The sequence below is a fragment of the Canis lupus genome, chromosome 22, assembly GCF_003254725.2.
Source record: "Canis lupus dingo isolate Sandy chromosome 22, ASM325472v2, whole genome shotgun sequence".
In the NCBI taxonomy this organism is placed as follows: domain Eukaryota; kingdom Metazoa; phylum Chordata; class Mammalia; order Carnivora; family Canidae; genus Canis; species Canis lupus.
Window position 1 is genome coordinate 44,296,390 of NC_064264.1, and position 12,200 is coordinate 44,308,589.

Consider the following 12,200-nt stretch of genomic DNA (forward strand, 5'->3'; position numbering starts at 1 on the left):
TAATCAATCAGGCAATTTTGTAGCTTATTTTTCTAAGTAACTTTCATTTTATTTTGATCCTCTTTTGTGGAGACATGAAGTGAAAAAAAAGCTTAATGAGAAAATTACTGTTCCTTCAGAGTAGAGTCCTTCTAAGTCAAAATTCTATAGAGTTTAAAAAGCAGGTACTTACATATAGTAAAATAGTTAAAAATAGCAACATTTTATGGGTTCATCATGAACTTTTTCCAAAAACAAGTCTGTCATAATACTGCTTCTTTAATGTTGGAATAATTAACAATAGGTGATTAACTTGTTTTTTTTAATATGAGAAATCATTATAATAAAGAAAATTAAGGTGTTCCATTGATAAAATCAGCAACACGGGAAGAGCTCTTATCTGTCCAATAATCTTGTTTTGTCTTGCACTTGTCTTAGGGAAGGTCATTGCTTCTGAGGGTTATCAGAGGGTAAGGGGATGGAGGGATAGGTGGAGCAGGTGATGGAGATTAAGGAGTACACTTGTAATAAGCACCAGGTGATGTATGGAAGTGTGGAATCACTATTTTGTAAACCTGTAACACTGTACGTTAACTCATTGGAATTAAAAAAAAACTTAAAAAAAGAACAGGAAGGTCATTTATGATGCCAGGTGATCTGAAAACTATGCAAAGTTTCATTCATCTTTCACAAAAACAAAGAACTAAAGAAGCAACTACCAAGATGTATGGTTCCAATAATCTAGGTATGTCAAATTACTGCTTAGCTCCAGAATCATCTCTCATAACATTAATATCTGGATTTATAGCAAGTAAGACAAGGTTAAATGTTCTTCTTTTATGAACTACAAAAATGCAAGTTTATTAATCTGCAATAGGATTTTCATTTGTGTCACTCTTTTACATTTACATATCTCATTTGGAAATACTTCAAAAACATGAGAGCTTTAAATAATGACATTATTGAAGGCATCTATTATATTGTGAGCCATAAAACAAAATGAAACTCTCTTCCTTATGTACAATAAGCTTTTCTAATGATGGTATAAAATGGTGCTTAGCCAGTATTACATTTGCCAAGATTCTTTCGAGGCAGAAAGTTGTCTTAACACCAATTTTTGAAAGTAAATATTTTGTTACTTGATTATTTAAATGTACTTTATGACCTAAGATGCATTTCTAGGTATAAATCTCACTTAGAATCAATGAAGAGTGGATTCCTGGGTCATTAATAATATAAAAAATTAAAAATAGCATTTTAAATCATTGTAATGTCTTAATATATTTTCTATTTATAACTTCTTCATGATTGTCAGTAATGTTTCAGGTAAGTATGGGTAGTGCTTAAGAAGACATGAAATACTTCCACTGTCTATTTTTTCAGCATATATGGAAACTACATTTAATTAAATAATTAGAGCTCTTTCAATTCTCTTGGCTAATCCTTGACATCACTATGAGGCAAAAATCTGAATAACCAGGTCACACAGTTCCCTCCACTGAAGCCAAGTAGCTCTGGCTTCACATTTGAAGAACATTTTAAGACAAGAAGAATCTGTTGTCCCTTGGCATTTAGTGTTTGGCTTTCTCCAAGAGATCATTAGCAACCCAGAGGGTCCTTGGCTACCCTAAAGATAAAATTTTAATTGGTTTATATTAATACTAGGTTTACTCTTAAGGATCAATAAATGCTAAATGGAGTATTGCAATTTGGTTGGATATAAATCTTGGTAAGAAAAATAAAACATTATTTTCACCACCATTTTGGGTCATCATTCACCCAAGTTTACCTTTTCTTTCCCCGTAACACAGCAACCTTCCCATTATCCAAGCACCGGGCAGAGCTACTGTTGTTAAATTTCTGACAGCTTTTTCATTACAGGCTCTGTTTTTCAAGAGGCAAGTTAACTAAGTGATTTTGATTTGTGCCAGGCTAAGACAGTGGAATAGACACTTGAAAACCATTCCCTTGTTTTCATGAGATTTCATTTGAACTTATTTGTCCTACTTGATCTAAATACACAAAGGAAAAAAAAAAATACCCTGAAATTCATGCTGTTTCTCATTCATTGGTATAACTGAGCAAAAGAATAGTAAATTCTGTAATTGCGTCTTTTTTGTCTTACTTCAAGTTTTCCAACAATTAACAACAAAAACTTTCAGAGCAAAGTGGTTATCTCATGGAGAAAAGTATTAATAGTCATTTGCCTTGCATATATGAGATAATAGTAAAGCCCCTTTATAAAACATGACCACAAATGTTATCTGTGTTTGTTGAAAGTGTGATATATTTATTTTAAAGTAATGTTTCTCATCATAAAAAAAGAACTCACATTTCCTGTAGTAAACTTACAAAATGCAAATAAAAAAGAGAAATGTTGAAAATCAACCTACCAACTAATATCATAGTGATTTTCAATCTCTTTCTATATCTAATCTCTCTTTCTTCCTTAGAAGCTTCTTCTGGAAAGCATTCCCTGACTGTCCTTTTCCTTCTGCCACTTGGAGCTACCACTTGGAGTGTTATTCCTTGATTTCTCCATATTCTATCCATCTACTTCATATATGATTCCATGTGGTCTGGCATCCACACCACTGTTTTATTAAAATGTTTCTGTTGAAGTTTCCAGTAAGTCTCATTATCATTATCCAAGTCGTTTTCTCCGCCTTTGTCCTTGATGTCTACTGTGATTTGCTTCATAACTGAAAATCTCCTAACTTGGATGCTGTGGCGCTACCTAATTTTGTTCTCTTCTTACATTTGCAATTAACCCCTGTCTCTTCACTTGTCTTGTTCTTCCTTTAGTTTGCTCTATACATTTATATTCCTTTCATTTGTAAATAGAATAACCAACTAACTGACAGTGGCATAAACTACAAAGATATTTATGAATTATTTAACAAGAAGTCAGAGGTTGGCAGTTCAAGGGTAGGTTTGGTGAGTCAAATAGGAAATCATAAATCTAGGTTCTTTCCATCCTCTATTCTTTGCCTGTTAGGAGTGTCTTGTCTTTTGTCACCAGATGGTCAATTAGCTTAAGAGGGCAGGAGGCTGAGATAAAAAGACCTTTCTGCTCCTAGAGTTCTTGGCCTTTAACTAGGAAAAATAATGTTCATCAGAAATTTCCTTACATCTCATTGGCCAGAAATGGATCTTATGCACCCTTGCATTATTTAATAGAAAAAGGAAAGGACTGTCATGCTAAGGCCAGTTGTGATTCATCCCTTGGTGCAGGCACAATGACCCCAGATGCAATCAGATTAAGGGCAGGAAGGAAGAGCCCTTGACAATGAGATAGGCCCTGGGCTGCTCTGCTTTATGGCTGTTCCTCAAGACTTAGTTAGTCCTTTCCCTCTACAACTCAAGGTCCATTTATCTTAAGCCCAGAAGGGGTTGTGAAAAACAACTGGTATGTAAAACTGCTGCATATAAAAGAATATTATTATTCTAATAAATATTTTCTCAATGAGACTCACAATTTTAAAAAAAGTCTTCATAATTTGTGTGTATGTGTGTGTACTGAGCCAAAGACCAAATCATGCTAATCTCTTCTGTAAAATTTACCTTTACCTTCTTTCTACTCACTATCCTCCTATTTTGGTCTCAGTCACTTGAAACCTTTACCGTTATGGCAGAGCTCTATGTGTTTCTCTCTCTTACCTTTCTCTTACTTTTATGTGCTTGTTTCCCCCTGTTTGATATTCTTCAATGTCTTGTTTCTTATTACATACAATATAAACACTACTGCTAGAGTCTGAGTCCTTTGGCTAACCTTTTTTTTTTCTATGTAAATCAAACGCCAACTTCTCCGTAATAATACGAACTCTCTTCTTTCTAGTCTCTTCTATGAACTTGCATGTCATTCAGTGTTCATTCCAATACCTCATGAAGACGGTGCTGTTGCCCTTAGCTGGAAAGTTTGACTTTGCCCCTCTTACACCACTTCAAACATTGCATTACCCAACAAGTGGACCTAGTAGGGGCCGAGAGGACCAATAGGTGACTTAATTCTTTGGTCTGACTGGAGCTCACAACCCTATTCTCCGCTGTTTCATCCTTGTGATGGGATTATAGTAATTTATTGATATTTAATTAAGTTATAATTCTTTCCACATACTAGCCTTGCCATAAATCTTCAGGTCATTTTATAAGTGTAGGAACTATATACAATAATCTAGTTTTGTATATAGTTGCATTGATTGCTCATTCCATACTTAATGATTCATTCATTTTAAAATAATTCAAACCACTTATACGTGTTTTTACCTATTTTTCCTTAACCTCAAACATTCTTTTTATTGCATTATCTGCTATGTACTGCTAGGGTCAGGGTAAAGTAAAACAAGTCGCACTATGAGACAGTAAGGTAGGTTATGCGTGTATTTACCCCTTTCTCAGAAGTATGCAATGCCTATCACCTGGCTATGATAGAAACAGAAGTTTGGATGAAGTCATGTCAATTATCATAGAAGTAATGACTTGGTCACAACAATTTCTAATCATACCCATGTTATCCTTTTTCTGCAAAGATACCAGAGTATATTTTGTTCTCATCTTGATTTCAGACTTTGAGGAAAATGAGTTCAGTGACTTAAGGCCAGACAGCACAATATCCTGAAGACAAAAAATGTGTTAACGTTTTAAGAGAAAACACATATGTGTCTCTTGTTTTCAGAATGTTTAGCTATGGAGTTTTGAAGATGAGAAAGTCAATTTGTAAACAAGTCAGCCTTATATTTTTAAGCATTTCCATGGCTTAAATGAAGCTGTATCTTAAACTTGAGAGTCTTTTCAGTGGAGTAAGAAAGGAGGAATTAATCAGAGAGGAAAAAGATGTACCTAATGTGTTGTGATGATAATAGAATGACTTAAATTTCATGAGTCATTCTGGTCATTAACAGCCATCATCAGAAAAACACTTGTGTGTAGCTTTATAGGTGAGCTCCATACAACTGGACATTATCCTATAGTAATTTTTGGGTAATGCACTGACCTATATACATTTGGCCACAGAAGTGAGTAAGCAGTATCTTTTTTTTTTCTTTTTCTTTTTTTTCTTGGATTAAAGTACCTTAGTAGTTGCAGGAACTTTGGGTCTTCACACCCGTTTCTGCTTAGCAGAGTTCATTAACATAAGAAAGTCAATAAGAAATTAGCCTACCCTGAATTTTCATTTTTTATTCCATTTCACAACGCTTGAGTGTGAGATGGGAGGAAAGTGAATCGATTCCCCAGTTGAGAATTCTGTTAACTTGGAAGAAAATGTTAAGCCCAATGTGTGAGATTGGGGGGAGGGAAGGAAGTCGCTCCCCTCCCCAGTATCTTCCTCCGTGCACCCCACTGACCCCTGCTCCCTCATCTTCCCATCGCTTCCCTGTTGTGTTTCTTCTCCTTAGCTTTCCTGTCCCTCTACCCACTAGAATCTAATCATCAGGATTCCTGATCCAAGATTATGTAATATTTGAAATGAAGAAGGGTGAAATTTATGAGCCCAACCCCAGAAATAATAAAAGAGCTACCGGTCTCTGTGTGCCCCGACTGTCTTTAGAAAATAAAACACAAAGCTAAACAGAGATGAGACAGTTACAGCGATGATTGTGCTGAAACTCAGGGGTGCCCCTATATGTTTATTTCTACGCGGGCTTTGTGTTTCAGTAGGTCGTAAATCCTTGCTCCTCTTTAGAGCAACAATTGGAATCGCGTTGTCATCTAAGCCCACAAAAGCGTCGTTTGATAACCACACAGGTTCACGACTTAGAATACTTTACATTACTTACTTCTATCATTAAAGGAAACGTTTCGGATCAGCATGAAGGATGTGAAGGGAGTGAGAAAATAGAACCGCTTCCTCTTCCCCCTCTTTCTTCTAACCGAGTAGCAAGAGATCCAGTCCAGGTTTTGCCTTTGACTCTTCCTGTGAATTTCGGCCGAGCTCCGTGTAGCACGTTTTCTGTCTCTCTCTCCCTCTCCCTCCCTCTCCCCCTCTTTCTCCTTCCCTCCAGCCTCCTGTGTCTGTCTCCGGGATTTCTCTCTCCCTATTTCAGGAGGACTCTCAGAGGCTCCCTCAGCCCGTGTGAAGCTGAGGTTTCCCCCGGATCCCGTGCATCCCCGACACATACCTCCACGCACACGCGTCCCCAAGAGCCCGCGCCCGCCCCGGCACACACGCGCGCACACCCTCGCGCTCGCCCGTCCACCTCCCTCTCCGGGGAGCCGGCGCGCGTTCCCACCTTCGCTGCACACTCGGGCGAGCCGAGCTCGCCGCGCTCTGCGACTCTGCGGCTCGGAAGTCGGATCGCAGCCCTGACCCCCGCCCCCCCCCCCCCCCCCACCCATGGTGGCTTTTTAAACATTTCTTTGCCTTCTCGCTCTCTCGTTTTTACTGCACCGTTTTCGGTCTGGGGGGCTAAAGGAGCAAGGCGGCTGCTTTCCCAGCCAGCCCTGGTTGGCTTGCCATCCTCCATCTGGCTTATAAAAGTTTGCTGAGCGCGGTCCAGAGGGCTGCGCGGCTCGTCCCCTCGGCTGGCGGAAGGGGGTGACGCTGGGCAGCGGCGAGCAGCGCGCCGCTGGCTCTGGCGGGCTTTCGGCTCGAGGGGCAAGGTGAAGAGCGCACGGGCCCTGGGGTTCACCGAGCTGGATTTGCACGCTGCACCATGCCTTCCTGGATCGGGGCTGTGATTCTTCCCCTCTCCGGGCTGCTGCTGTCCCTCCCGGCCGGCGCGGAGGTGAAGGCTCGGAGCTGCGGCGAGGTCCGCCAGGCGTACGGTGCCAAGGGATTCAGCCTGGCGGACATCCCCTACCAGGAGATCGCAGGTAAGCGCGGGCGCGCGGGCCCGGCAGGCTGCAGCCCTCGGCGGCCGCCCGGCGCCCCCCTGCTCCCTGCCCCTGCCCCCTGTTGCTGAGTTCTCGGTGTTCACTTTCTGTGCGGGCTCTCCCGGACGCCGCGCCCCCGCGCCCCCGGGCCCCCGCGCCCCCGCGCCGGGCGGCGGATGCTCGGGCGGCTGCTCCCGCGGGGAAGGTGCGCGTCTCGGCCGCCTCATTGTGTGCACACGCGGGAGCGCCCTCCTTCCCTCCCGCGCGCCCCCTCGGGCCGGGCAGCCGGGACACCCCGGGGCGGCCGCGGGCTCGGGCAGGTCGCCGAGCGGGGCGCCCGCCCCGCGCCTCTCGCTCAGGCAAACTTGGAGGAAGTGCGGCCGCAGTTTGCCCAGCGCCACCGTCTGAGCGGCGCCTTCCCCACTCCCGCGCTCGGGCCGGCGGGGGCGGTGGAGACACGCGGGGGGCCCCCCTGGCCGCCCGCTCGGCCCTGCGGGTCCTTCCGGGACGCGGAGCGCACGGCGCCCGGGCCGGGGGCGGGCGAGGCTGCGGGGGGCGGGGGGCGCCGGGTCCCGGCTGCTTCGGGGGAGTTCCCGGGCTGCCAGTTTCGGGTTCGGGGCGGGCTTTGGCGCCGAGGGTCCCCCGGCTGCGGTTGGGCGCGCGTGGGTCGGGGGGCACCCGGCACCCGGCGCGGCGTCGCCCGCCCGCCGGCTCCCAGAAGCTGCGCCCACCGAAGCGGGTGGCTCGCTCGGGGGTGTGTCCCGGGCCCCGCGTGCCCCCCGCCAGCCCTCCTGCGCGGCGGCTCCAGGCCCCCCCCGCCCCTCCCCGGGCGCCGCGGTGCGGGCAGCGCTCGGTCTCCGACGACTCGCGCCGCAGCCCCAGTGCGCGTGTTCCGGCTCTTAGCTCCAACCGAAGGGGAGCTGCTCCGGGGCTCTGTGAATGAAACGTGTCGGGGAGAGGGAATCGTGGGGCTGCGGGAGAGCGCGGCCGAGGGGGGCGCCGAGAGGCCGGGGATGCTGCTGGCGCCCGGCCGCTGAGGTCCTCGGCGCCCTCGGATGCTCGGAGCCCCGCGCCGCCTTCCCGCCCGCCTCTCTGCGTTTGGCCGGGGAGCCGGGCGGCGAGGGAGTGCAAAGGGCTTTTTGCAGAGATCTTCGAGCCGCACGGTTTCGACAGGCGACGGAATTGCTGTTTCCTTACGGTTGATCCACAGGCTCTACAGGGGAAGGTTTTCACTTATTCCGCAAAGAGCACATGTACGTACGTGTAGGCGCTGGGGGGAGGGGGAGCCCCTACACACGCCGGCAGCGCCGAGCCTCGCAGCCAGGGAGCCCCTTTCAGTTCTGAGCCCGACGCTGCCAGCCTCTGCTGAGCCGGAGGCGGGACCCGGGGTGAATTCGAGGACTACTTTTCTATCCCTGTCACTTACGCTCCCTTTTCCAGAACTCCTTAATTTGTTAATCAGTGAATAGAGAGCGACTGCCCCCACAGCTCCTTAAATTTCTTAACTCTCCTTCCCCTTTGTCTACTGTTATTTCATTCTTTTTAATTAATTGATAAGGATCAGCTTTGCTTTTTTTTTTTTTTTTTTTCTCTCTCCACCCCGAATCTCAGGGAATTCAACTTTTAAAAAGGTTCTATAGTATGGCTCACTTCTAGGAACTTTTTTGTCCTCTAATCTGGGCTTTTTCAAACTGTATCTTTTAAACACAGATATTTCCCAGCTTGATTTCAGATGTGATATCTCAGAGAAGAAAATAGTTAAGTATTTTTAAATTGCTTTAGTGGATTTAGTATTTTTAAATATTCTTTAGTGGATTATGGGACTTTCAGGAGACTGCACTTCATCCTTAGCGTGATGCAAATCTCCTTAATATCAAAAGGAAGGTTTTCAGGGTAAATAATTTCTGCATTCACCGTTTACTTTCCTGAAAACCTTTCCAGTGGTTAAAATAAATCCTTTGGTAGATTTTTAACTACAGGGTGTTTTTTTTTTTTTTTTTCTTTTCCCTCCACCTCTTGACAATTACAGGGTTCACTAATTAGCCATTAAGTTCTAAAACCTGCACTTTTTGTTAAAGTCACTTTCTAGGACTAAGGGTACTGTTGACTTTGCCTTAACCCTGGTGTGCTTTGATGCCGGTGGAAATAATCAAAATACAGGTCATGGTGGGGTCAGAGGCACATCTGATAGGGAAACAAATGAAGTAAAAGATAATTGTATACTAGGTATATATTTTTATATATATATGTATATATACAAATATATTTTCAAACTGAACTACTCAATGCTCCATGTTGTTGGAATAATGGCCTAGGAAATATGTCCCAATATTAAATGAAAACACTCTTTTGCTCTTCCCTAGTTCCTGATACTATTTACATTTCATTATCTAGTATATGGTGGTTATCCTTTCTTTAAACTCCCTTTTCATCCTTTTCCTCATATGGACTTTTAATGGTTTACTTGAGAAATGGCATATGCCATCAGTCTGCCAGAAAACGTGGATTTAAAGGAACGGCTGTTCATAATTTAGATTCATGAGAACTGTTACTAATTGAAAGATATTTGCAGGTAGCTTGCCTGGTAAAATAACTGAGAAGTAATAAGGACATTATGTTTCATCGTGACATTATTAAAGTTTTACTCAGAACTCACAATTGTGAAATAGTGTTGCCCTTTTCTATTCTAGGATAAAAGGGAGTTCTTCAAACTCAATAGGTGAGGGGCCGTGATGGGTAATATAGAAAGTCATGCTCTCAGAAAGTGCTTGGGAGGCCTTTAAGGGGCAGGTTGTACCATTAATCTTCACTCAGCCCTGATCTTAAGCCATCCCAGGCAGATCAGATAGACCATCTGTCCTTGTTTGAAAGACCTCCAAAGGGGAAGACCCAGGAGCCCCTCACAGCAATCCATTCTAATACTTAGTAATTCTTGTGGTATCGAAATTTCCAGATAACTAGCCCAAAGCTTTCCCAGTGTGCTTGCCTACTTTCTTCTATCTTCTGGGAAGATACTGAGCAGTGGATCATCAGGTTCTTTGTTAGGAATGTTATTTTGATCCAAGGTAGGTAGGTATGAAACATTCCAGTCTTGTCTCTGAACATCCGTAATATTATCTCATTTTCCAACCCAACTCATCTTGATGGCTCTTAACTTCTAAAAGAACTCAACAACTGAAAAGAACATCTGCTTAAAAGACTGGGCAATTCAGGGAATGTTGTTTTATGCCTACTGTGCCACCATGCATGGAGGCTTCTTGGAGTCATTAATTATAAGTCCTTGTAGTTGACGCATGGTGACTTATTGGCCTATGTGTCTACTTTTTTCACTGGTTACCTAATGCAGCTGTATTTAACAATCCCTTATGTAGAAATTACTACGTGCCCAGCACCTATTTAAAAACATTACTTGCTTCTAAAACATTACTTGCTTGCTTCTGAAACATTACAGACTGCCTTATTGACTCCTTTTAATAATTTTGTAGATGTTGCCATCATCTCCATTTTATAGATGAAAAGACTGAGTAGCAGAGAGACTTAAATAATTGCCCAAGGATGACTCAGCTAGAAAGTGATGGGGCTGGAATTCCAACCTAGGCCTTCTGACTCCAGGTCTTGGAGCCCTAGGCTTAATCCTGCCCACTGCCATTCTATATTTCTTGAATGAATGAATGTGTGCAAAGTCAGTTCTTTCTTCATCTACTAGGTATATAGCCTGGTATTATCAGTCACCATATGTATTCCCTCACAGTTTGTGCTGAATATTTTTCTATTGTAACATGTACAGTTTTTCAAAATCACTTTGAATTTTATGTTCTCAGGAATTAGCCATGCTATCACTAAATTGTTCCTGTATTTATGCATTTTCCTGATTTTTTTTTTTTTTAAAGTTTCTACATAGCTACATAAAAGATGCAAACAAAAGAACATGTGTTGGTATTTTTCAGTGTACCAGGCCTACATGAGTAATGGATTAGTGCAACAAAGCTTGCTATAGGAAGTTATCATGGGGTTAGAGGGAGGAGGGAAGTTTATCTTCACAGATTAGGAAAAAATATAATTGCTTTATCAGTGTTTGTCCCTTTTTGTGTCTCAGATGTTTTGAGAGCCGCACTACACAGGTAGATATTAAAGCATTAAACTCTTTCTCATCTTTTTAATATGAATTTATCTTAACATTCTGAAAGTCTACCCCAAAATCAAATTAAGAAAAGAATATTCTATTATACTCTGCTGATCTAGCAGCGACTTTTTCCAGTCCTTCTTTATTGCTTTCAAATTTCAGAATATGTAATGCTTCATTTTTACCTCATCTTTGTCCAAGAGTCCTTTTCTTTCTTTGGTGGGTCTCCCAGGGAACCTGTCTTCCCTCCCTCTGTTCCCCTAGCAAACTAACTTATTTAATACATTTGCTATTAACGCTTTTTTTTTTTTTCAATTTGCATGTAGATATCACCACATAAATGGAAAAACAGTGTTTGGTAACTCTTACTCTTTTACAGACCCATAAAATATCCTCATTTGAAATAAATTATTTAATTTCCATTTAACTGTCTACTTCAGAGATTTCTGATTTTTTTGCCCTCTCTTGAGTTAGCTGATGTCTTTAAAATGCTTTCGAAGAAGAGTGTGAGAGGTACGAGTTAGCTGAACTTCAATTTTTTTTTTTTTTTTTTTTATGATTTATCGAGTCACTAGATGTCTAAAAGAATCACATTAATTCCAGGTATCAAAGCAATCTAAAATCTGGGCTATTAGGAGTGCCACTTGTTAAACTCTTGATTTGGGAATTAATTTTAGAATGATCCTTGCAAACAGAGTTGTCTTAGCTGATTTAATTAGAGGATAATATGTCATCATTGAGAACAAGAGTTCATTTGAGTTGACTGATATACTTTTTTACATAAAACTCACATCTTTTTAACTGGACCACATAGCAATTGCTGGTGAGTAGAAATGTAAGCTGCTATCAAAAGTGATTTAAAATATACAGCATTATATCTTTTAAAATATTCTAGTATAAACATTGCATTATAATTTATGTAAGAGCGTGACTAATGCTCTTTTACAATTATGGGTAAGTTTTATGAACACAAAATACAAAGTTACTGAGTACTTTTAGACCAAAGTGACCTACGATTCATTCACTAGATTTGTACAGAAATAGGAGTTTAGGACAGAAATTGTAGTAAAGAAATTACAGATAAAATAGTTTATTAGCTTAATCTTATATTTTAAGCCTACCAAAGTAACATTTTAAGACTGTTTTTTCCCCCCTTAATTCACATCTCTCAAAAGACTTCTAGCAAGGCCAGTCCTCTTGACAATATAAATAGAATACTGAATATTCTTTTAAACTTAGTGTTTATACTTTGCAGACCAAATTCTGCTCTACTGAATTCTTTAGC

At 42.2% G+C, this 12,200-nt stretch overlaps 1 protein-coding gene across 2 annotated transcripts in view; it reads left to right on the forward strand.

The window, feature by feature from the left end:
* The first annotated feature begins 5,929 nt into the window (after positions 1-5,929).
* Positions 5,930-12,200, forward strand: part of GPC6 (glypican 6) — a 1,091,148-nt gene continuing 1,084,877 nt past the window's right edge. Inside the window, exon 1 of one of the 2 annotated variants that reach the window (XM_025441287.3) lies at positions 5,930-6,792. In XM_025441287.3, coding sequence (XP_025297072.1) covers positions 6,633-6,792 — 160 coding nt within the window. In that variant the 5' untranslated portion in view covers positions 5,930-6,632. The remainder of the gene's footprint in view (positions 6,793-12,200) is intronic. The other variant, XM_025441288.3, reaches the window with a different exon arrangement.